General features: G+C 35.6%; 1 protein-coding gene across 1 annotated transcript in view; it reads right to left on the bottom strand.

The window, feature by feature from the left end:
• The window catches only part of farp1 (FERM, RhoGEF (ARHGEF) and pleckstrin domain protein 1 (chondrocyte-derived)), a 106,346-nt gene that overhangs the window by 1,381 nt on the left and 79,646 nt on the right, over positions 1-25,319 (bottom strand). Inside the window, exons 10-22 of the mRNA XM_016243740.1 lie at positions 21,236-21,423; positions 17,839-17,928; positions 11,862-11,995; positions 9,649-9,730; positions 9,028-9,265; positions 8,815-8,945; positions 8,643-8,711; positions 7,763-7,852; positions 7,214-7,296; positions 6,013-6,125; positions 4,648-4,811; positions 1,115-1,222; positions 805-956 (exon numbers count right to left, since the gene is read on the bottom strand). Of these exons, the coding sequence (XP_016099226.1) occupies positions 805-956; positions 1,115-1,222; positions 4,648-4,811; positions 6,013-6,125; positions 7,214-7,296; positions 7,763-7,852; positions 8,643-8,711; positions 8,815-8,945; positions 9,028-9,265; positions 9,649-9,730; positions 11,862-11,995; positions 17,839-17,928; positions 21,236-21,423 (1,642 nt within the window). The remainder of the gene's footprint in view (positions 1-804; positions 957-1,114; positions 1,223-4,647; positions 4,812-6,012; positions 6,126-7,213; positions 7,297-7,762; positions 7,853-8,642; positions 8,712-8,814; positions 8,946-9,027; positions 9,266-9,648; positions 9,731-11,861; positions 11,996-17,838; positions 17,929-21,235; positions 21,424-25,319) is intronic.

Below are 25,319 nucleotides of genomic sequence, written 5' to 3' on the forward strand. Positions count from 1 at the left end.
CATACACATATATATATATATATATATGCACATGTATCACGTCTCTGAATGAATTCTAGCACTTGAATGAATGACTTATCGATCGATCGAGAGAGAGGGAGAGAGAGAGAGAGAGAGAGAGAGAGAGAGAGAGACAGACAGGGGATGAAAGTTGCGCATGAATTACCTGCATCTGTGCATCTCTCTCTACAAACAATGAAGCTGTGAGTTTAGTTACCTCCTCGTTGCTGAGAAATATAATGTAGTGATTCAGTATTAAAACTATTTTATTAATAAAAGTCACGGGGCAGTGTTGACAATAAGTTACTGTGCTCCTGAATGTTTCTGTGTGTACGCAGTGCAATCTCCGATCTCTGTGTGCGAGTGATGTGTGCGCGTACGTGCGTCAATTAAAGCAGAGCATTAATATAGAATAGTGATTAAACTGACTTGGAACTACCTGTGCATTAAACAATATTTTGTATTATGTTTCTGTAACAAAACATGTTATTCTTTGTTTTAGTTATTTTTAGTAGTACTTTTAACATGTTACTTGTAGTACTTGTAGCATGTTTCTGTAATAGAGTATTTTTACTATGGAAACATACTACAAAAATAGCTAAAAGTATAATATATATTACTGAAACAACTAAATATTTATATGCAGTTATTTAATATATACATTTTGTTTATTTACTCATTTAACTTAACTATTATTATGAAAATGGTTATTTGTTGGACCTTCTGTATACTGTGTAGTATCACTAAGTACGGTAGTTTTCCGTTCTGAACATTCAGTATTTTGGTTTATTTTGGTTGCCGTACCTCTCAAACGTGTACTCGCTCTCAGATCTGAAATAGTAGACGTGTGATTTGAAATGGAGCTTGAAGACGTAGTCTTTATGGATGTTCTCAGACTCTGAGGGAATAGTGATGGAGTATCCCAGCAGAGGAAGGCTGGCCAGAGGATATTCATCCTGCAAAGAGACTCTCAAATTAAATACGGCCAAAGACTCCTGCCACATTACTCACATTCTGCTCAGAGAATCGATTACAATTTGTGTGAAACATTAATAATATTTAATATTAATAAATAATTTAATGTTAATAGTAATATTTTATGAACATTTCTGACCTGGTGTGTTTTGTAGAAGAACAGACTGAAGTTGGTGAAGACCACCCATAACTTCTGCCAACCGTTGCTGTTTTTGAACTTTCTCAGCAGATTCCCAGACAGCTGATTCTGAAGAATAAAGACAAAAAACAATGAGAAAACAAAGAGAAAATGCTTCAGATACAACCAGGGTCCAAAAAACAACGGCATCTATATTATTAATATATTTATTTAATAATATATTACATTTTTTACAAAGTATATATCAGTGCTATTATAGTTAAAAACATTTGTGTTACTTGGAATAAAATGTGTGTATTTTTGTAACTTGTTGCCAAAAAAAACATCTCACTCCAATCAAATAAACTAAAATTAATAAATAAAAAAAACTATATAAACAACTTTGAAATTAAAGTGAAAACAGAAAATATAAAAATCTAATTCAAAATATTAACAAAAACTATAACAGTACATCAATGATACTAAAATAACATGTATATTGTTATATTGAGTTAGTATTTAGTAATCAAATATATTTGATTGTCACATCACTGATGTCAGTCTCTCTTATATTGTGATTTAAATCATGCAAATCATAATTTAACAATTTTAAAAATTGTAGTTTGAAGTTTCTAAAAGGGCTAGAGGTCATTAGGCCAGTTATTTGTTTTTTTATTTACCAAAGGCAATTTTATACTCTGTTTTTTTTTTTGTACAGCTGTATATTTTGGACCCTGGGCACAACAAAGGTATGAGACTGGCAGCATAAAGTGTCATCATGTTCATTTAATTTGACTATTGATAAACTGCACATCTGAACAGAAATAGGGCCATTCATACAGGATGTGTTCTTGCGGATTGTCTGCACTCCTTTTAATTGTTAGTTCATGTACACATGCGTCAGACAGACATCTTCGGCCATGCAATTGCATCTTTCAGTTTATTCAGCATTTCATGGTATGATCGCTGCATTTTTTGTTGCAGTGTCTAGTTAAAAGAGTTCAACTCCATTCTATCTGTTTTAAATGCAGGAACTCTTCAACCAGCGTGTTAAAACACTGATATATAGCATCACATGTGTGCTGTTAGTGAACAACTGAAGATCATTCAAAGACATTCAACAACGTTCAAAGAGAGAAAGCACTGAACTGAACCACCATCACAACCCAGAGTACAGTCAGTGTTCAGAGGACACGACAAACCAACTGGCATTTGATAAAATGCACCCATATTAGTTATAATATGTGCACAGATGTAGAAAGTCCAGCTCAGTTACGAGCAGGTTGTTCAATTAAGGGCAGTAATATAAACGTCAAACAATTTTTCACCTGAACAAATCATTGACCGTGTGACATTTCTGCTGATAAACTGCAGGAATGTCAAATCCACTGTTGTCATTTGAAGCAGTGTTATTTTAACATTATTCATATATTATTGTAGTATAAATTAATCTTTTTGAAATAGGTTTTAGCTTTATATGAGTAATTTTGTTATGCGCGCTATTGTTATTAGTATTATTATTGGTAGTAGTAGTACTATTATTGTTATTATTTTTATTTAACTGTAAAATTAAAGTGAAATAAAATAACATGGCATATTATTATTATTAAAAATATAATGAAATATTGTTGCTACTTAATGCGCTTTTATTTTTATTAGATCTTTTAATATATGTATTTACTTTTAATTCCTACTTATTTCAGTTCGAGTTTTATTTTAAGTATTTTAAGTTCTTTTTAAATAAATTATTTGTAATTTAAAAAAATAAATAAAAATAAAAAACTATAATAGTACATCAGTGATACTAAAATGTAATTTCTTATTTCAGTTTTAATAATTTAAATACTTAAACTTATTTTCAGTTAGTTGCCAAGGCAACATTTCAACATTTTAAGATTTTTTAAAGAATATTTGTTTTTTGTTGTTTTAATCCAGCTTTATTTCAGTTAGCTTTTCTTGTACTTTAACATCGGCTAAACAAACAAATCATTGTAAGTGAAATGGTACATTTTACAGCGTCCATGTTTTACCTCTCTATTCCTGCAGGTTTCACTAAAGCAGAGGCTTTGGACACGATACCAACACACCAGAGAGAGAGACACGGGCCCCTGGGCCCTGAGTGGGGCCGCAATGGGAGCCTCTGACAGACTGACTGGACTAGGGTCCTCTAACACAGTGCAGGACAGAGAAACACAGAGAGAGACATGAGAGACACACTGGGACACGGACAGAATCCGAATGAGGAGGAAGAAACGATACGGCCTGAAGATCTGAAGAGGAAACAACACGAGGAAGACGACAGCAGGAACCTGAATGTTCAAGACTCATCTAATGAAGAACACAAAACCACTGCAAAAACACTTCTTAATGAGTTTAGAACTAGTCTTTCCATTAAAAACATCTATAAATCCTTAAAACAAGATACATCTATATATTCAAAACTTTGAGGTCAGTAATTTTGTAAAAAAATAAATAATATATATATAATCTTTTTTTTTTATTCAGCAAGGATGCATTAAATTGAACAGAAGTGACAGTAAAGACATTTATAATGTTACAAAAGCTTGCTATTTCAAATAAATGCTGTTCTTCTAAACTTTCTATTTATCATAGAACCCTGAAATAAAATATCATGTTTTTTTTTCATAAAAATATGAAGCAGCACAACTGTTTATAACATTGATAATACTCATTCATGTATGTTTGAGCAGCAAATCAGCATATTAAAATGATTTCTGAAGGATCATGTGACACTGAAGACTGTAATGAAGCTGAAAATTCAGCTTTGCATCACAGGAATAAATTACATTTAATATTACAATAGAAAACAGTTATTTTAAATTGTAATAATATTTCAAAATATTACTGTTTTTACTGTATTTTTGATCACGTAAATGATGCCTTATTTAATGCGCAAAATATAATAATCTTACCAACTCCAAACTTTTAACAGTAATGTATATATAAATACAGTAGTAGTAAAATATAAAATATAATAAAATACATATTTCTTTTAGAATCTAAATTGAACTTATGCAGTGCTGCTACTCAAAGAAAAATTGATACTGTATCAAGGATTTGTAGATATTTTAACTGGATAATTAGACAAACACTCATTAAGAGCAGGATTTTCTGCAGTGAATGAAAATTCTGTAATTATTATTCAGCTTCATGTGTTTGCACACTTGTACGTGATTATTTCATATTGAAGTTGAGTGAATCTGATAATGCTTTCAGCTACCAATGAAACTCACTGCTTCATTTAACATGCTTAATTTCATATTTCAATCAGATCATGAATTCAGATATTCATGAATTCATTTTCATTTTATAAATTCAGATTTCATTTTCAGATCATGAAAATGTCGAATGGTGCACAAATTCCATGTGGGACCAATTACGAGTGATGCCTTGAAAACAGTCGCAGTTCCCAGAGGAGAGAAAGAGAAAGAGAAAGAGAGGAAGGTTAAACACACACACACACACACACAGAGACACACGACACAGAGACTGGAGCTCTGGAGCTCTGGAAGAGGACGGCTGTGCTCCGGTACCTCTAACGCTACGCTAAAATCCACCATGGACACGCTGGTGTTGCGATGCCAGCACACGTGAACCGTGGTATTACCACGGTGAGGCGTCTGCCGCTCGAGAGACGTCTGTGAAGTGCTCAGGTCATCATCTGATTCCTGGTCAGCGCTAGATTCCTCAGGGGATTCTGGGAAATATGGGAAGAACAGCCATTTAACAAGAAAATAATGAAAGGTTGTGATATCGATAGGTTATATGTTTTTGTACCATACCATGGTAAATCCTATTTTTTCCTCCAGGTACTGCAGAGTACCATGTCAATATCAGGGATACATAAATATGCTAATCATGGCATATATCAAAGTACTATAGTATTACTGTGTGATTTCATCACTCTATTTTTGGATGGTGGCAGTACTATGGTACAGTGATGGTAATACCACGGTACTAAAATTCATTTACATGGTACTCCTAATTATCATGAATACCATAGTAATAACAAGTTACCATGTTCGATTAATATTATGTTATTTATTATTATTATGCGTATAGCATGTTTTTTTGGAAGTACCAACTACTACCAGTGTTGTATTACCTTTATACCATTGTATTACCAAATAACCAGTATACATTTTTGTTAGGTTATTTACTGTTTTTGTTTCAAATAACATTAATAAAGAAATAAAATGTTATACACACATATTCCAAAATAATTTAAACTAATAATAATAATAAAAATTGTATATATGAAATTAATAACATCAATAAATAAAGTAAATAAATAAAGTATGCCACATATATGTAATAATAATAATAATAATAAATTAATAAGCAAACAAACATATTTCACAGAAAATGACAACATTCAATATAAAGCAGGTAGACGTTGTCCTCTGAAGTCAGAAAGGTTTTCATAAGGTCAAATATGAGACACAATGGCAATAAAAACTGTCAATACACTGAAATCAGGAGCGAGTTCATGCATCAGGTCACAAGAGCAAACAGTCTCTTCACAATGACATCAATGTCTAGACGGCAGGAACAATAGGATGAAAAAAAGCAGAAAAGATTTAGTTGACGTGAATAAAGCAGAAGAAAAGAGCATGTGTGTGTATCAGACTGACATGAAGAAGAGCTGCTGAAGGATTGCAGGACTGGAAACATGATGCTGAGATCCAGAGCACACACTGTTCACTACTGTCAACTACTGCTCTTATGTCACACTCAAAAACGTATGGATGTCATTGCATTAGACAACAAAACATCAAAGCACTACTCATCTGAAACATATATTTCTATGTCATGAAGCTCTTTGTAAGCATTGGCCTGTGTCAGATCAGAGTAGTTAACATGCAGATAATGAAATGGGAAAACGGTCAGTGACTTACTGCTGTCAGTGAAACTGCTGGACAGGATCTCAGCCGAGGGGCCATTGCATTTGTCCGCCAGTTCAATGGCCATCTTGATGTCCTCCACCCACTTCTCCATCTCAGACGCTGAACTGTGGAGAGGACGAGGATGTTATTACTGCAGCTACTGCCAATTAAAGTGCTAAGACAGTGATACTGTTACGATTACCGCAGGGAAGGGACACAGCACAGATTAGGCACAGCACATAGTAGATTAATAAATATTTACTAAAATGCCGTCTAAAATAAATATTTATTTAATAACAACAACAACAATTATTATTATTATTATGATGTATTAATATTATTAATATTATACTATTATTCATATAATTAAATGTACTACTACTACAACTAATTATTATTATTATTAAAAACTAAAAAAGTCTTATTATCTGATTATAATTATTAGTACAATTATTATTATTTATACATTATAATAAATAACAATAATTGTTCAAATTGTTTACTATTATTACTATTAGTAGTAATAGTAATATAAATAATATATAATTATTAAGTAAATACATAAATAAATATAACAACAACAATAATAATAAATAATAATAATTATTATAGTTATTAGTATTATGAATATTATTATTCGTATTACATATAATACTACAACTACTACTGCTATATTATTATTATTAGTATTAGTATTATTTTTAAAAAGGCTTGTAGTTACTTTTTGGCTTGAACTGTGGTCTGTACTATCAGAATTCAATGACGGGTCTATCCATTTTATTCAACTCATTTAAATATCCTGTAGCATTTCTGTGTGTGTTTTTTTTCTGTTGTATTCATTCAGTATAGATTTTCTCCAAACTCATTTCAGTCAATGTATTTGAAACAGCTTTAATGTAATGTCGCAATACAACTGCACTAGATCACAGAACAATAACATTGCATACCTCTTTATAATCTGCTGATACTGAATGTGATTTCCTTGGAACTGCATTTCACAATTTATATAAGCATCATGATGCTCCCATGAATTTCTTGAGCACGACACACAATAAAAAGGCACATTTGGACATTGAACATGCATATCCGTTTTCCTCAGACAGACAACAAGGACATAAGACAGCATGGACACCGATAAGCATAAAGCCAGCCGTCCATGTAATAATTAACCAGTTAAACCCTGAACATGTTAGCTAGTGAATATGATAATTACCTGGCAGCCACGACGACGGACTGTCTCTGTCCAAACAGAGTGAAGGAATGTGGGACGCCCCACTCGTCCTCACTTTCACGGATCTACACAAATAGACCAACATGATAGATTAACCCATCAGTTAGAAACATGCTGACCATGTGGATGCATTTTACACAGAATAATAAATAATAATAATAATAATAATCCTGTACCAAGGTCTGAATATAAGCATTCATTATTTTTCAATTAAAACCTCATCAAGACAGCAATTTAACATCTGAATGTTGCGTGTTACATTTACACGCAATATGCAATTTTGGGAGAAGTGCTGGAGCTGCGGCCTGCAGAACAATGGCGCTCCTGTTTGTGTGATTGTGCAATTAGTAACTAGAGATGGAGGCAGCGGGAACGTGGCCAAAACAAACAGTCAGTGTGCGCTAAAATACAGGGAATGCTGTTGTATATTGAAAAGTACCATCAATGAAAAGAGGTATATACTGTATGTACAGACCTGAAGGAACCATCACTGTTTAAGTCCAAGTCAAAAATGAATCAAATATTACGCACCGTCATGCCATACAGAGGAAGCTGGCCATGCACTTTGAACTGATTGGAGGCCGTCATCCCTCGACTCGTGTACATCAGAACATCATTGAACTGAAAACATATTCAAGATAAATTAATACATTAGTGTTCATTACTTTACCTCTCCTAAAAACATCAAGAAAGATGATTCACTTAAATTGGCATTCCAAGGCACTTTAAAGAACTATAGCAAGGTTTCAAAAAACATAATATCATGGTACGTCTTTTTTTTTTGTTGATGAAATCAATACTTTGCTTTGGTAATAATAAAATTAAATAAAACCAACATATTAATAAATTAAATAAAACACAAAATATAACAAAAACACAAATAAATAATAATAAAATAAAAAACAAATAAAACAAAATAAAATAATAATAAAATTAAAGACAAAATACATATAATAAAAACACAAAAATAAAACATTAAAAAAACGAAAATATTAATAATTTTAAAAACAAACAAAATAACAAAGTATGATCAAATAAAACATTATTGAATATAAATAAAAATAAAAAACAAGATAAAATTATCAAATAAATTAATAGAAAACAAAATTAAAAACGATACAATAAAACTAAATTGCAAATATAGAAATTAAACAGAAAATAATAAACTATCAAATAAAACAACAAATTTAAAAAACAACAACAACAAATAATATAAATCAAAGGATAATAAATTATGAAATAAAACATGAGCATAAAGTACTTTTCTACTATTCACAGTACATTTAGGTATCATAGCAATCAAACCACCACAGTACTTTTAATAAAGGATGCAACATGGGTCATAATTCTAACAAACCATCTAGCTGTATTATGTAGATGTAACTAGTATATGGAAGCAAGCAGCTCTCACCAAGAAGAACATTCTCTGCTGTAGACCTTTTCCAGAGAGTTTGCTGAGACAACCGAGTCTGATAAACTCCTGACAAAACAGACACAACCAGCTCAACGAGAGAGATCAGAGCATTCATAACTCGTTCATATTCAGGAACATGATGGCGTCATTTTTGATTTCATGAACTAACCCGTCCAGGGAGTGCAAGATTGTCGATGCCAATGAGGTCTTTCTTGAGCTCTAGAAGCTTCTGGAAGTTCTCCATCTTAATGAGGGTGCCGTGAAGCTGCACAACCATCTCAGAAACATCAGCAAGCGCAGCTGGAACAGGCGAAAAGGATCTTTAGAACATTAAAGAACTGAGATTGAACTCTGAGATTAAAGCAGCTGTCCCATGTAGTACCTCGCGAGTCTCTGAAGTCGTCGTGTGTCGGTGGATAATGTTTGCAGAGTCGCTCGAGGATCTGTTTGTAGTGCATGAGGCGGTGAAGCGGCCGCAGGAAGAAGATGTTGAGCGGCAGATAACAGACCTTCTGCAGCTCAAAGTCTCGACACAGACCCTCCAGCTTCCGGGACGAGCGACACATCCTCTCCAGCTCCAGCAACGCTTCCGAATGCTTCTGGAGATGAGCCGTCAGCAGCTGAGAAGCCAGAAAGTTCATTGAGTTGAGTTAATTTATCTGTGGTGGTGGCACCAAATAATAATAATACTATGGTACTTCAAAGAATACAACAGTGTTACCATCATACCATGGCCAAAAACACATTACCTGGATGTGTCATGATATTGGATGATGATACTCAAAGAATACCATGGCAAAAAATATACATAATTATCATTGTTGTTATTATTTTGAAGAGATGTTTTCAAACATTTGGATGGCAATTTTTATTTCCCATTTAATATCCAATTTTATATATCCATGTTACATCTCACAGCCAAGCTCTAGAGAACAACACGATATCCAAAACGCATATCTCACTGATATCAAAGTGGATCACAGAAAGATCTAGATGTTCTGACCTTCAAACCCTGGATATTCTTCAGCATTACATCTCCAATACGCTGGTAGTCTCCTTTGATGTGTGCATTGGATCTGCCTTCCCTGAGAACAATGAATAGAATGCATTTCATATATATATATATATATATATATATACACGCACACACACACAAATATATATATATATATATATATACACATATATGAAATAAAAATATCTTAAAATGATTTATTTAAAGACATTTTATCATATTTTAAGTTTTTTTTTTGACATATCAAAAGTTATCAAAAGTATTATAGAAATTCTTAAAATATCCTGATTTTTATGTGGATTTTTGTCCCTTTTCACAGCATCAGTCCCCATTTACTTTCAATGCATGAGCATGCTGTAAATTCTACTAAAGTTTTAATTTTGGGTGAACTGAAGTTCTTATGTCATCCAATAGATGTCTCTGTTGCACATTGATCTACGCAGACTTACTGAGTACCTGAACATCAGTGAACTCAGTGTCATCTATCACGCTGTTGAGCCATTCCCTGCTCCTCACCGAGACACATATATGAAATAAAAAATATCTTAAAATGATTTATTTAAAGACATTTTATCATATTTTAAGTTTTTTTTTTTACACATATCAAAAGTTATCAAAAGTATTATAGAAATTCTTAAAATATCCTGATTTTTATGTGGATTTTTGTCCCTTTTCACAGCACCAGTCCCCATTTACTTTCAATGCATGAGCATGCTGTAAATTCTACTAAAGTTTTAATTTTGGGTGAACTGAAGTTCTTATGTCATCCAATAGATGTCTCTGTTGCACATCGATCTACGCAGACTTACTGAGTACCTGAACATCAGTGAACTCAGTGTCATCTATCACGCTGTTGAGCCATTCCCTGCTCCTCACCGAGAGCCATCACACCAGCCACCACACACAAAAACCTCCATTTATCATCCCGTCCTTTAACACGGGTCCAAACCCGCTCCCCACAGAGCAGTATTAAACATTACAGCCGTGCTGGAGAACATTTAAGTCAGCAGAGCTCCAATAGTTACTGTCAGGACACGTTATGTGTATAGTCTGATACTACAGGTTTGTTCTGTGTGCCAAGACTTAACGCTTTTTTAAACATTTCTAGTGACTTGTGCTCTAAAAGACATGATATGGCAGGTGTGGCTGATGGTACAATGTTAATTTGGATAATATGGAAATATATCTTTATTTCTAAAGAAATAAATATATAAAATATAGAAATAGATATAAATATGTAATAGAACAGAAAATAAGTTATTTAAATCTTATATTCAATAATAATATTCATAATATTCATAATATATATATATATATATAAAATATTCAATTTACAGAATCACACTTTAATTAAAAAAAACATTACACACACATTATGATATATCTATACTATATATATATATATATGATAAATTATACAGTGGTATATTTGTTATGTAATATAGAATAAATACAATAAAAATTATATGTTCTAATTTTGTTTTTAAAAATATAAAATATAATAAAAATATTCTTTTATTAAAAAATAAAATGATAATACAATAGTAATTTGGCAAATTATAATATTATATAAATAATTATACATAAATTATATAAAATTTATATGAATAAATATGTTATTTGTATACTATATATAAAAATACTATCAATAAATATTCATATTTATTTATTTTACAAATAATATTGATCCTGGTCAAGGTTGATAAATGCTGGTATATCTAGTGACTAGGAAAACTTAATTTCTCAATTTGTGAAGCCTGTTGACTAAACAAATCTTGCTAGTTAAACCAGTTATGCAACCTGAAGGAGGACACCAGAAAACAAGTATCGAATTACGCAATATTATGAACATAAAGGGTTTTGTTAGGACCAAAGTGTAGCAGAAAATGTTTAACTTATGAAAATAATGTCATTTCCACATTTTCTGTATGTAAAATATAATTTCCTATTATTTTTTCTTTGATTTTTTGTTGGGTAATATGCGGCCTAGGCATTTCAATCATGCGAGGTTAATTTCATGTCAGGTTACGACCAACTAGATCTGATTTGGCGTAATTATTTTTTGACAAGCAGATGAAAAGGCATCAAACAATGTATTAAAATACTGAATGACACATTGAGGTGTGTGTCTGTTATGGTTGGAGCAGTTTGTACACATTCCTGACACCAATATAACAAACACACTTAACTGAAATACACACCACTGAGCCAGTCGCTGCTCCACATCTTTCAGAAAGGTCTCGTGAAATTTGTACACCGGTTCAAAACTGGCAAATATGAGATTCCTCAAGGAATCCGGCATGGCTTCATCCTTCTCTACAGACTTCTGAAAGGACTGAAAACATACAGGAAAGGAAGAGAAACGTAAGAATAGAATATTTTCATAGCATTCATGTTCTGGATGAATTGTAGAAGAATGTAGCTCATCAAACTCTTATTCAAAATCAACTATCCATGATATGAGTCTTTAAACTGTCTACAGTAAATGGAGGAACACATCAACCCCCTGAAGCTTTTGTAGACGTTTTCCATCGTCACATCACTATAACAACACTATAAAACCATTTGACTTCTTCATTTAGATCCAAACATGAGCAGATCAGCAGACAGTGCGATGATTATCTCAAACAGACTGTGTGACGTGATGACAGAAGAATCCATGAATAAAGACTCTTTGTCTCTTTATTCTCATGATCTGGACACTGCAAAGCATCCACTGCGACTTCAGTCCTTGCAAAAAATATTCTACACCAAGAAACACCCTAGAAACCACCCAAAAATCCTTAACAACATGTTAGCTACCAACCAAAAACCTTAGCAACCACCTAGCAACATGTTAGCAACTATTTAGAACATCCAAAGAACTGCTTAACACCCTAGCAACCAATCAAAAAACCTTAGCAACCACCTAGCAACTATTCAGAACACCCTACAAACTGCTTAACATCCTAGCAACCAAACAAAAAAACCTTAGCAACCTCCTGGCAACATGTAAACAATTATCCAGAACACCCTAAGAAGTGCTTTTTAAAACCATAGCAACCAACCAAAAAAAACTCAGCATCCAGCCCAAAACATTAGCAACCACATGCTGGTGATTATCCAGAACACACTAACAACTGGAAAACCTTAGCAACCACCTAGCAACATTCTGGTAATTATCCCCAACACCCTGATGCTTATTAAGTACACAGTATAAACCAACTTAAAAAAAATAATAAAAAAATATAAAAGAAAAACTCTGCAACCATGCTAACAATTATCCAGAACACCCTAGTAACTGCTTATTATAACCTTAGCATCCACCTAAACACATACTGGGAATTATTCAGAACACTCAAACAACTGCTTATTAACCAGAGCTCTAACAACCAATCAGAAAAAAACTTTAGCAATCGTTTAGCAACCTATCAGCAATTATTCAGAAAACCCTAGCAACTGCTTTTAACTCCTGAGCAGCAACCTTAGCAGGCACCTAGCAACATTCCCCAGGCTACGCTAGCAGCTGCTTATTAACACGCTAACAAGCAAACAAAAAAAATAGCATTACTTAGTAGCATATTGGTGATTATTCAGAAAACCCTAGCAAATGCTTAATAACATCATAGCAACAACCTTAGCGACCACCTAGAAACATGCTAGTGCTGATTATTCAGAACACCATAGCAGCTGCTTATTAACACCCTAGCAACAACCTTAGCAACATGTTAGCAACTATTTAGAACATCCAAAAAACTGCTTAACACCCTAGCAACCAATCAAAAAACCTTAGCAACCACCTAGCAACTATTCAGAACACGTGCTGGGGATTATACAGAACACCCAAGAAACAGCTTATTAACCCTAGCAACGTGGGTGATTATCTAGAACAGTGTTTCCCAACCTTTTTTTAGTCGCGGCACCCTTTGGAAATTTTAACATTGTGGCACCCTACAAAATTAATTTTGTCACAATATTTGAATTTCTAACTTCGATATGATAATTTGAAAAGTATAGATATTCGGTACAACAGGCAAGAACTGCAGAACATAATGTCATTAGGGCTGGACAATAATTCAATATCAATATGTATCGCGATATAATTTTTTTCAATAACGGTAATATGATTTTTAAACACATTTCCGATATTTCGATATACATTACCAGTGTTTCCCATACATTGATTTATTTGTGGAATTAATTATACTTAGGGCTGGACAATAATTCAATATCAATATATAACACCATTTACTTTCAATAACGGTGATATGATTTTTTTTAACATTTCCGATATTTCAAAATACATTACCAGTGTTTCCCATGCATTGATTTATTTGTGGCAGCCCGCCACAATATCAACACTGACCGCAAATTTTTTTTTCCAAAAGGACTGAATTGAATTGACTTCATTGAATAAACATGATCACTGCACTTTCCAAAATCAAAACGCGGCGCGGGTGTTTTATATGAATGCATCTTTGAAGGCAACCAACTGTCTTCGGAAAAGTTCAGATGCCATTTTCATTTGATCTAAAAAAAAGCAGCGTTTATAAGCGGAGCACTGCTTTGTGTGCAGCCGTTACCATGGAAACAGAGAATGAATTTGCATTTTCAATAAGCCCGTCTCCAGCAACATGTGTTTTTGTTGTTGCATATTTTCTTTTCGGTTTTCTGCAGCAACTCTGAGCACTTTTTCTATTCTTTATGCTGGCTAAAACACTTTTGTTTCAGTCCGTAAGAATAATCAGCCTATGTTATAGTTTCAAGTTTTATTATATATTATAATATATCGTTTTATAGGAGGAGGTTTCAGAAGTTTGTAGGTTGTGGGCGTTCTTGGCAGCTTTTCTGAGTCTTTTTTTAATAGTGTTCATATCGATATCGGAATTATATCGTATCGACAGAAATTAAGAAATATATCGTGATATAAATTTTTGCCATATCGTCCAGCCCTAAATGTCATACAGATATTTTTAATATTATTTAAAAAATTGTCCATCAATTGTGGCAATCAGTAGGCTAATTTCTATTGAAGAGACCAATTTATATGACTGATTTTAATGTAGGCTTTTATACATATGTAAACATTATTTAATTACTAGGGCTATTGCAGACAGAAACAATACTGTACTACATCGATGTTTCCTGTCAGCTCGATTTTTGAGTGGACTTTGCTGTTCCGATGAGCATGAACGGTATACGAGTGGAGCGACTGAGCGGAGCGCATGCATAGAGTGGGATAATACGCAGAGCGTCACACAACGTGAAAGTGAATCCTGAGCGGTGAACTAATATTCGGCAGCCGAAATTTCAGTGCATCTCTAATTATTGGCGACATCAGAAATGGATATTATATAATAGATGCTTTTTTTGAACATTTTAGCAATTAAAAAATTATTTTTTTTACACGGCACCCCGGTTGGGAAACACTGATCTAGAATACCCTATAAACTTAAAACCCTAGCAACCAACCAAAAAAACCTAGTAACCACCTAGATATCCCTAACAACCATCTAGAAAAGGCCTAGCATCCCCCAAATCCCCCTAACAACCCCCCACCCAATACCTAGACCAAAAAAAGTACTGTGTACTGGAACACCGTAGTGTTGTTGTGGCGCTCAGCTCAGTCATTAGCAGTACAGATGGCTGTGTGGAGATCTAGAAGATGTTTAAACTGTTAAACAGATGCAGCTGTAATAATGCGAGCAGGCGAATGGGTGGGTGTGGTGGTCTGGGATCCAAACAGCAGCCTCAGATCCAGAAGCCAAAAGGAAATATTTATGAGATGTGTAAATGTGTCGCCCTGCTGCTTCTTTCCGCTACCTTGTAAGACATCAAAGAGATGCGTTACAAAGCAGACATACAGACAGGAGGAGGCAAACAGCAGAAGAACAACGACTACACCTTATCTTAAAGGCTCAAGCTAACCTTTCATTTGTAAATGGATCAATTTACAATGTACGCTAAAACATCCTGATCATTGCATTATGTTTTGTGTAAATATTTCTCATTAACCTCCAGAAAATAGATATAAACATAAAAAAATGACGACAAACTTTCGGTCAAAAAAATACTTCAAAATGGCATAAAAAAGATTTTGTCATGATGTATTACAGGCAATTGCCCAGCAACAATCCAGAACACCCTAGAAACTTTCTCAAACCCTAGCAACCAACCAATAGGAAAAAAACCACTCAGAACAATTTAATGCTCTAGTAACCACCCAAAGCACCCTAGCAATGTCCTACGCAAAACCCCAAACATCTCTGCAACAGCCTAACAATGTCCTGACAATCATTAGAAAACATTAGCGACTGCCTAGCAACGCCCTAGAAACTACCCAGAGCACCCTAGCAATGTCCAAACACTTTCCTAGAAAACCTTAGCTACTGCCTAGCAACTATTAAGAACACTATGGCAGCTACAACTAACAACTACCTAAAACACCATAGCATCAGCTTATTTATGACCTTGCAACCAATCAGAAAACCTTATCAAAACTCAAAACACCTTATTTTTCTTGTAACTACCTACAGTAACCTAGCAACCTTCTAGGAAAGCTACAGCAACTCCCAGATCATCCTAGCAAAAACCTACCTAATACTTCGAACTAGGGGTGGGCGACATGACCAAAATCTTTTATCAAGATATGAGTAATTTTATATCACGATAACGACATATATCACGATATAATTATTTTTTCTTTTAAAGGGGTAATAGGATGCCCATTTTCCACAAGTTGATATGATTCTTTAGATTCTTAATGAAAAGTCTATAACATTGTTTGGTTAAAATTTCTCAATTGTTGTGTAAAAAACACCTTTTTTTACCCTGTCAAAAACAGCTATTTTCAGATTAAGCCGTTTTGTAGCATTTTCGTTTTGATTGATTGCCCGGTTGACGGGCAATCAATCGGGAGGCACGCACTGGTGATCAGATTTCTCAGGCGAATGAGGAGATTACATCCCCCACGCCCACTGTCGGTGCTGCCGTGGGATCTAGCGCTGGTTCTGAAAGCTCTCTCTACCCCCATTCGAGCCCTTGGCATCTGTTGTTATGAGGGAGCTCTCCCTAAAAACTGCTCTGCTTATTGCACTTGCTTCGGCTAAGCACATAGGAGATCTGCATGTGCTCTCAGTGAACAGTGATTGTATTTGCTTTGGGACTGGGGCCTGCAGTGTTAAGGCCCGTTCACACCAAGCACGATAACTATAAAGATAACGATAACGATATAGTTCTAAAAATCGTTCTCAATATTAAAGAATAGCATAGTTCACACCACAACTATAACGATAACGATACAGAGGAACGATATCGTTGTGATCACTTTCAAAACTATTTTTTTCCAGCTGATGAACGATAAAACACTGACTGCCAATCAGAATCCATCCTGCTGTAACAAGCTCAAGAATTTAATGCGGCAGACGCGCGTGCGCTTAGAATAAACAGACGATATCGTTGGCTGGTGTGGACGCTAATATCGTTATCTTTATAGTTATCGTTCTTGGTGTGAACGGGGCTTTACTCTCCGACCGAGACTGGTCTACGTGCCAAAATCTCCTTCTATCCCCATTAAAGCACAGGTCATTTCTTTGCCCGCTCTATCTTCCGAGTCGTCTGGAGGCGGGGTTACCGTGACCAACAAGATGAACAGAAACTTTTGACCACCATTTTTGAGATAGCAGCTAAACACAAACACGTTGAATTCGCCGTGTTTGGATGCCGATGTAGATTCACAAAGCCATGAACATCAATATCAATGCAATGTCCACCATTGTTGACTGTGTTTAGGCTTGTTCGGGCTGCATCGGTGCTGCACGTCGGTGTATCGCAGGAGTGATTGGAAAGCAGACCACTCTCTTTATGCTTTTGGATCGCTTTCACGGTGCTTTGGTGTTGTGCGCCGATGCATCTCGAACAAGCCTGTTGTGTTTGGCGCTGCAGCGCTAGCGTTACTGGGAAAGATGAGATGTATTCAGTGACTTAAGACCTGGCTCTGTGGTGGCTCTCTAGCCCGTGGAAAGGCAAACCGGTTCTTAGAAGGCTCGCCAGTTGAACCAACTCTGAACCTGCAATAGCACTAGCACCCGGTTCATGCTGGTGGAAAAGGGGTATGTGAAGCTAATGCTGACACAAAAACAACAAACATCCTGAAAACACAACGGCTACATGAGATTGCTTGAGTATTTACAGTCTTACCACAGTAATGACCTCCAGATCCTTCAGATACGTCCTCTCTGTGGTCAGGAGCTCTTTGGCAATGAAGTACGCTTTATCAGTCGGGAACCTCTGTGAGCAGAAGAAAAAAAGAATTAAATTAAACTGAATTAAATTAAATTAAATTGAATTAAACTAATAAAAAATGATGAGGGCATAAATTTAATTAAATGAAAAATTCACAAAAGAATGACAGGAGATATTTCTATACTATTACAGATGCCATGAAATCAAAACAGGATTTTTGTGGCTTTTAATACATTTCAGCAAATATAAGCATTTAAAATCAATTAAATATACTTAAAATATAAGCATTTTTCTTTTCTGATAAAAAATTATGTATAAATATAAACATCAAGGGACATTTTAGTCCAAAAATGCTGTTAAATCACGTGCCAACAACTGATTGCAAGTAGCAAATCATTTGACAACACCTGACAAACCAAACTTGACCCTCGCGCACACACACACAGCGACATCTCAGTAAAGTAAAACTCTCACTGTTTATTGAGCCGCTCACTCCACCGCTACATAATCTGCCCTAAATAGAATGGAATTTGGGTTGAGTTTTTCCAGGTCTCCTATTCTAAGACGTCCACAGAGACACTTGACCAAAATGCAGTGGTACTTCTGATGATAAAACGCTTTTAAAGCAGCCTTTCCACTTCTCATTGTAACCATAATTTGTCTAGAGTGCCTTGAATTCAAGCACAATGTAATTTAAAGAGGAACATTAGCCAAGGGTCCTTGAAAAAAAAAGACTTTGCATTTGTTCACGAACTACAATTAATGATGTTTAATTGGTTGACAAAAACCAATGGCAGCCTCCAAATGTAACCTTCTGCCACAACAGCCAATGAATTGAGAAACTGACTAGCCTTAAAGGGGTCATATGATGCTGCTAAAAAGAACATTATTTTGTGTATTTGGTGTAATGAAATGTGTTTATGCGGTTTAAGGTTCAAAAAACACATTATTTTCCACATACTGTACATTATTGTTTCTCCTTTATGCCCCGCCTTTCTGAAACGCGTCGATTTTTACAAAGCACATTGGTCTGAAAAAGCGAGGTGTGCTCTGATTGGCCAGCTATCCAGTGCGTTGTGATTGGCCGAATTCCTCAAGCGTGTGACGGAAATGTTACGTCTCTTACCATTTTGTGATGCCTGCGGCAACCACATGTGACGACTGGACTCTGCTTTGTCCACATCTTTGCGTGAACATTTGGGCGGCGTTATGCAAATCTTCCCATATAGTGACGTAGACATGTGTGGGCGTGTTAGAACGAGCCGTTTTAGGTAGGTGTGGCTGACTCTTAACTTTTATAAAGAATATCTCTTTGGATTTGAGACTTCTTTGTAACTTTGCAGATCTTCTTTATGCACCAACACTCCAAAGAGAAAGGAAAATGTTTAAATTGCATCATATGACCATATGACCCCTTTATCAGCAATAAAATAATAAATACTTAGTAATATTAATTAGTAATAAAACTAAGTGATAGACATTATAACATTATAGCATATTAATTGCTTTAATATTTGGTTATTCTGACATTTTCAGAGCAAGTATTTATTTTTAAATGTTGTATTTATTTTGTTTATTTATTTTTTAATTCATTAATTCCATGCCAAATCAACAGTAAAAACTGTGTACTACAAATTAAAACAATCACAATAGCAATAAAAATTCGAATAAATAAATAGATAAGAAATAATAAATCATTATATACTTTAATAATATAATAAAAAAATTGACCTATCAAACCAAGTTTTTACTAACACGTGGTGCTATTCTCGAACACTGTTCCCACCCCCTCCCCCCCTCCTCAAAAGACAAACCTTCCTCCGAACCTCGTCCTCGTCGTCTGTGCGGATGAAGCCAGCGTCGGTCAGTAAGGGGCTGGTGAGAGGAGAAGGATGCCGTCCGTCTGGACTTTGGCCTAGGTTAAGACTCTGTTTCTGGCCGTTCACCATCACTTGGCCTGCAGACAGAGATTCGCTGTGCTGAGGGCTCCTGGAAACGGGACCTACAGGAGAACAGGCAGGTCATGCTAAAGCTTTGACGTAATGCGAATTGGGTTATCAAATGTCAATGGACTATTTAGACCTACTACATATAGTAAATGCAATCCAGGTTTCAACATGTGCATTTTGTAAAACTACCCTGTTGAAAAAAAGCAGCTAACTAGTTACCAGCAAGCATTTTAGATGCTGGTATCACCACTAGAAATCTTCACTAGCAAGACTTCTTGGTCAACAGCTTTAACAAAAATCTTTATTTTACTGTTATACTACATGGCTTACCAGTAAGACTAGCACCAACCAGCTTGAACTAGCTTGCAATTTCATGTCAGACTCACTCTTTTCTGCAGGGTAGTTTTGACATTTTATTTCGAGATCATCGCCAAGGGGTAAAGTTGCACGACACACTTTGTGTTTGGAAATGAACTACGGCTGACAGCACCACATCGGGATCCAGACATGAGTGAGTCACACCATCCAAGTCTGGGATTTCTGCCTGAGGACACTGCCGGGATATATAACACATTCCCTGGATGATGGGGAAATCTTCAGACCACTACATTCACTACACAAGTACATTCACATACTTGCCCGAAAACGTTTCGTGTTCCATGCCTTGGCATGAATGGGATGCAACATGCGAACCGGGACATTTCAAATGCACAGAGTGTCCACAGCGGAGCCATTATTGAGGAAGTTGGAAGAGCCGCAAATCTGGTGACAAATGCCTTGTGAAGTCACGCACACATGCAAACATGCAGGACAAACAACTAAACGACTACAGCTACTCTACCACGAAACAAGACACACGACGGGGGGCGCTAACATCTTAACTTTTATAAAGAATATCTCTTTGGATTTGAGACTTCTTTGTAACTTTGCAGATCTTCTTTATGCACCAACACTCCAAAGAGAAAGGAAAATGTTTAAATTGCATCATATGACCCCTTTAAGTATTTATCAGCAATAAAATAATAAATACTTAGTAATATTAATTAGTAATAAAACTAAGTGATAGACATTATATCAGTTAGGCATATTAATTGCTTTAATATTTGGTTATTCTGACATTTTCAGAGCAAGTATTTATTTTTAAATTTTGTATTTATTTTGTTTATTTATTTTTTAATTCATTCATTCCATGCCAAATCAACAGTAAAAACTGTGTACTACAAATTAAAACAATCACAATAGCAATAAAAATTTGAATAAATAAATAGATAAGAAATAATAAATCATTATATACTTTAATAATATAATAAAAAAAGTGACCTATCAAACCAAGTTTTTACTAACACGTGGTGCTATTCTCGAACACTGTTCCCACCCCCTCCCCCCCTCCTCAAAAGACAAACCTTCCTCCGAACCTCGTCCTCGTCGTCTGTGCGGATGAAGCCAGCGTCGGTCAGTAAGGGGCTGGTGAGAGGAGAAGGATGCCGTCCGTCTGGACTTTGGCCTAGGTTAAGACTCTGTTTCTGGCCGTTCACCATCACTTGGCCTGCAGACAGAGATTCGCTGTGCTGAGGGCTCCTGGAAACGGGACCTACAGGAGAACAGGCAGGTCATGCTAAAGCTTTGACGTAATGCGAATTGGGTTATCAAATGTCAATGGACTATTTAGACCTACTACATATAGTAAATGCAATCCAGGTTTCAACATGTGCATTTTGTAAAACTACCCTGTTGAAAAAAAGCAGCTAACTAGTTACCAGCAAGCATTTTAGATGCTGGTATCACCACTAGAAATCTTCACTAGCAAGACTTCTTGGTCAACAGCTTTAACAAAAATCTTTATTTTACTGTTATACTACATGGCTTACCAGTAAGACTAGCACCAACCAGCTTGAACTAGCTTGCAATTTCATGTCAGACTCACTCTTTTCTGCAGGGTAGTTTTGACATTTTATTTCGAGATCATCGCCAAGGGGTAAAGTTGCACGACACACTTTGTGTTTGGAAATGAACTACGGCTGACAGCACCACATCGGGATCCAGACATGAGTGAGTCACACCATCCAAGTCTGGGATTTCTGCCTGAGGACACTGCCGGGATATATAACACATTCCCTGGATGATGGGGAAATCTTCAGACCACTACATTCACTACACAAGTACATTCACATACTTGCCCGAAAACGTTTCGTGTTCCATGCCTTGGCATGAATGGGATGCAACATGCGAACCGGGACATTTCAAATGCACAGAGTGTCCACAGCGGAGCCATTATTGAGGAAGTTGGAAGAGCCGCAAATCTGGTGACAAATGCCTTGTGAAGTCACGCACACATGCAAACATGCAGGACAAACAACTAAACGACTACAGCTACTCTACCACGAAACAAGACACACGACGGGGGGCGCTAACATCTACGGGCTTTGAGTAAACGTCTGGAGTCCCGCTTCACAAGTACCAAGTTTTATTGCTAATAATACACATTCATTTACAATGTTAAAGTGTTCCAGAATGAATAAGACCAAAGGTTTGGAGTAGTAAAAAAACAACAACAGACATCAATCGTACAGAACCTGTGAACAGGCATCGAGAAAATTAACAATCTTGAGACTTCCGAAAATCCATTTAAAAGTGCTACAGGGCTGCAACAGAGAGGAAGAGTTAAAAAACGTTTACTAAGGCTCATGGGCATGACCCTTCCATTGCTTACCTGGTTATTTAATCTAGTACAGTCTACGTCAGGCAGATTGTAAACACATTACAATTATGGTTAATCGTTTTGCATATGTGCCACAGTGATTGCCTTGTTAATTATGAGTATTTTTAAAAAAGTACAGTTACAATATATTACACAAATATATCTGGAACTTTTCGGATACCTCAGCAACGTACATTTTATGAAATAATCAAGAGATCACAGCTTGACAAGAGTGAATCATTCAATACTGCTACAGTATTCTCGTGATAATAAAACCTGCAGAGAAGTTAAATCTCATTTTAGTGTTAATTCACAAAAACCTATGAACGCTACCTTGGCCACTGACAAATTACAGATCACTGGGAATGCTGGGTGGGTAGAATTATTTACAATCATATAAACAGTGGCATAAACTGACACTTTCCAATAAATATTGTCAAATTTTATGTAACCGACCCAAAAACTGCAGTGGTCTTGCGAACACTTTCCAAATCCTTTCACTGACATAGGATTGCCATGCAAAAGTTAAGAATATTTCTCAAAAGGAAAAAAGTTGGCTTTTGGAAAAGAAACAAATGCTTTAAAAGATTATATCACAAATGCATTTCCTAGTGAGTCAGAACGCAATAACACATATGCAAAAAACGAGAGCATGGAAGTGCGAAAATGTCTGGATAAAAGATTGAACATAAGTTTAAAGTACTTTTTAGGAAAGCCCTTTGAAACCTTCCTTATCTTTTTAGACTTCACATGCTAAGCCTCAAAACAAGTTTCTTACTCACAGTCTGTCCAAATCTCACCTACATCCATCTCCACTTCAAAAGACTACTGCATTGTAAGGGTCCCATGTCAATGCAAAGTCTTTTACACATTTGAAAAGGACAGGGCAACAAAATGCTGAGACAAGGACAGGTTGACATGCTTCCAAGAGAGAAGGAAAAAAGACAAGTTGAGGCATTCCAGAGATACATGCTGCTAGAACAGTGATGACACTGGGCAGGAGAGATCTTAAAAGCAATGCAACCTGAGCACAGGTTAATATATTTACAAATCAAAAGTACATCAAGCATTGCAAACGCACTGCAAACAGATGACATTGATGAGGCGTGCCAGAGATACAGTGGTTTTAAGAAAGAAGAAATTAAGCAAAACAAAACAAAATAAGATTTTATAATGTTATATTTTTAAAAGGAGTGATGCATGCTGGGAAATGGGCAAGCAAACATGACAATGCCACCCGACTGGCACCCCATGTAGAAACACCAAAGATAAAGAACTTGGAACTTCAACCAGTTTGGGGGAAAAAATATAACATAAATAACAAAGCTAGTATGAAGCCATCATGGTTGGGTGAAAATCTTTAACATGCATGATAAAATGCTAAACCATTTACTGTTGCTTATCTCATGTTATATCAACACAGTCTTTTATTTTATCTGATATACCGTCCAACACATCCTACCAGTATAATCTGTTTTTATGACAACACAAACTTATAGTTCAACTTTAGACAAAATGTATTCATCAGAATCTAGAAGAACTTTAAACTAGCTCTGACAAAACGTCAATGCCACACAGCAGAGACACCCTCAAAACTTTCATATCTTGAACATATTGCTATTGCATAAAGAAATTATCTCTGACATTAGATTCTGTAAGCTATGGCTATGGCTAACAGAAAGGTATTTACAGGTTGAGTAAAGGCATGACATCTTTCGGTATATTTTTGTAATTCTTTGTTTCTACAAGAATGACAAAGAAATATTCCGCAACGTTTGGCAATACTCAATGACTAATCAATTAGTTAGCAGTACTATGGGTAACCTTAATTTGCAATTGTAATTAGATGTCATTCTTTACATTTACAGACACGACACTTTGCAGTAGGACCTTCAACTCCTCATCAATCTAAAGTTAATCTTCTAATAGCAATAGTTATGAATTGTGCATATTTGAAATAATCAAATATTTCCTCAGGCAGAACACATTCTTCTTTCTAAACCCTCCAAATATTGCAAAAATACCATCATCGCTAACCTTGCTAAACTTGTAATGTGTAATCTTTGCCACTAGTACCACCAAGTGTAATTCTCCAACACTGCCCGTATCTGCCAAAACAGATAGTCACGCCTAGGGACACACCGATACCGATACTGGCATCGGGCCCGATACTGAGCTTCTGTACTCGTACTCGTTAAAATGTCCCGATACCAAACACCGATACCACACAGCATGTGATCAGTGCCATATTCAGACAAAGAAACACCGACAACAGAACTACAGATAGCAGAATGGAGTTATAAGAGATTAAGGATGTCTACGAAGTATATGTATGCAATGAATATAATGTTGAACTTTCAGTATTAACGCCTGTATAGCTGATGTGCGCAAGCTGATAAAGCACGCAGAGTGGGTTGAGCGCGCAGCGGCGCAGATGCGCGAGCTTGTCGAGTGAATATACCTTTCTCACAGACATCACTGAAAAGTTTGTAGTTCGGTCGGATATGTCAAAAACAAGTAAGTAAAACAATGCACAAGTTACTTAACGGTAGGGAGAGAGCGCGAGAGAGAGAGAGAGAGAGAGAGAGAGAGAGAGCGCACTTCTGTTGTGTGATCTTTGATGTTCGCTCACTTAGCACACGCATCATTTGGATTAAAACTAAATCGTAAAAATAAGAGCATTTATAGGGGCATTCACTATAAATGTCATTTATTTTTAACCTTAGGCATACACGACTTTCTGGCGAAAGTGAATCTAACAGCTTGTGTGAAATGCGCTAGGCTGTACT

The sequence above is a fragment of the Sinocyclocheilus grahami genome, unplaced genomic scaffold, assembly GCF_001515645.1.
Source record: "Sinocyclocheilus grahami isolate Dianchi unplaced genomic scaffold, SAMN03320097.WGS_v1.1 scaffold699.1, whole genome shotgun sequence".
NCBI lineage: Eukaryota > Metazoa > Chordata > Actinopteri > Cypriniformes > Cyprinidae > Sinocyclocheilus > Sinocyclocheilus grahami.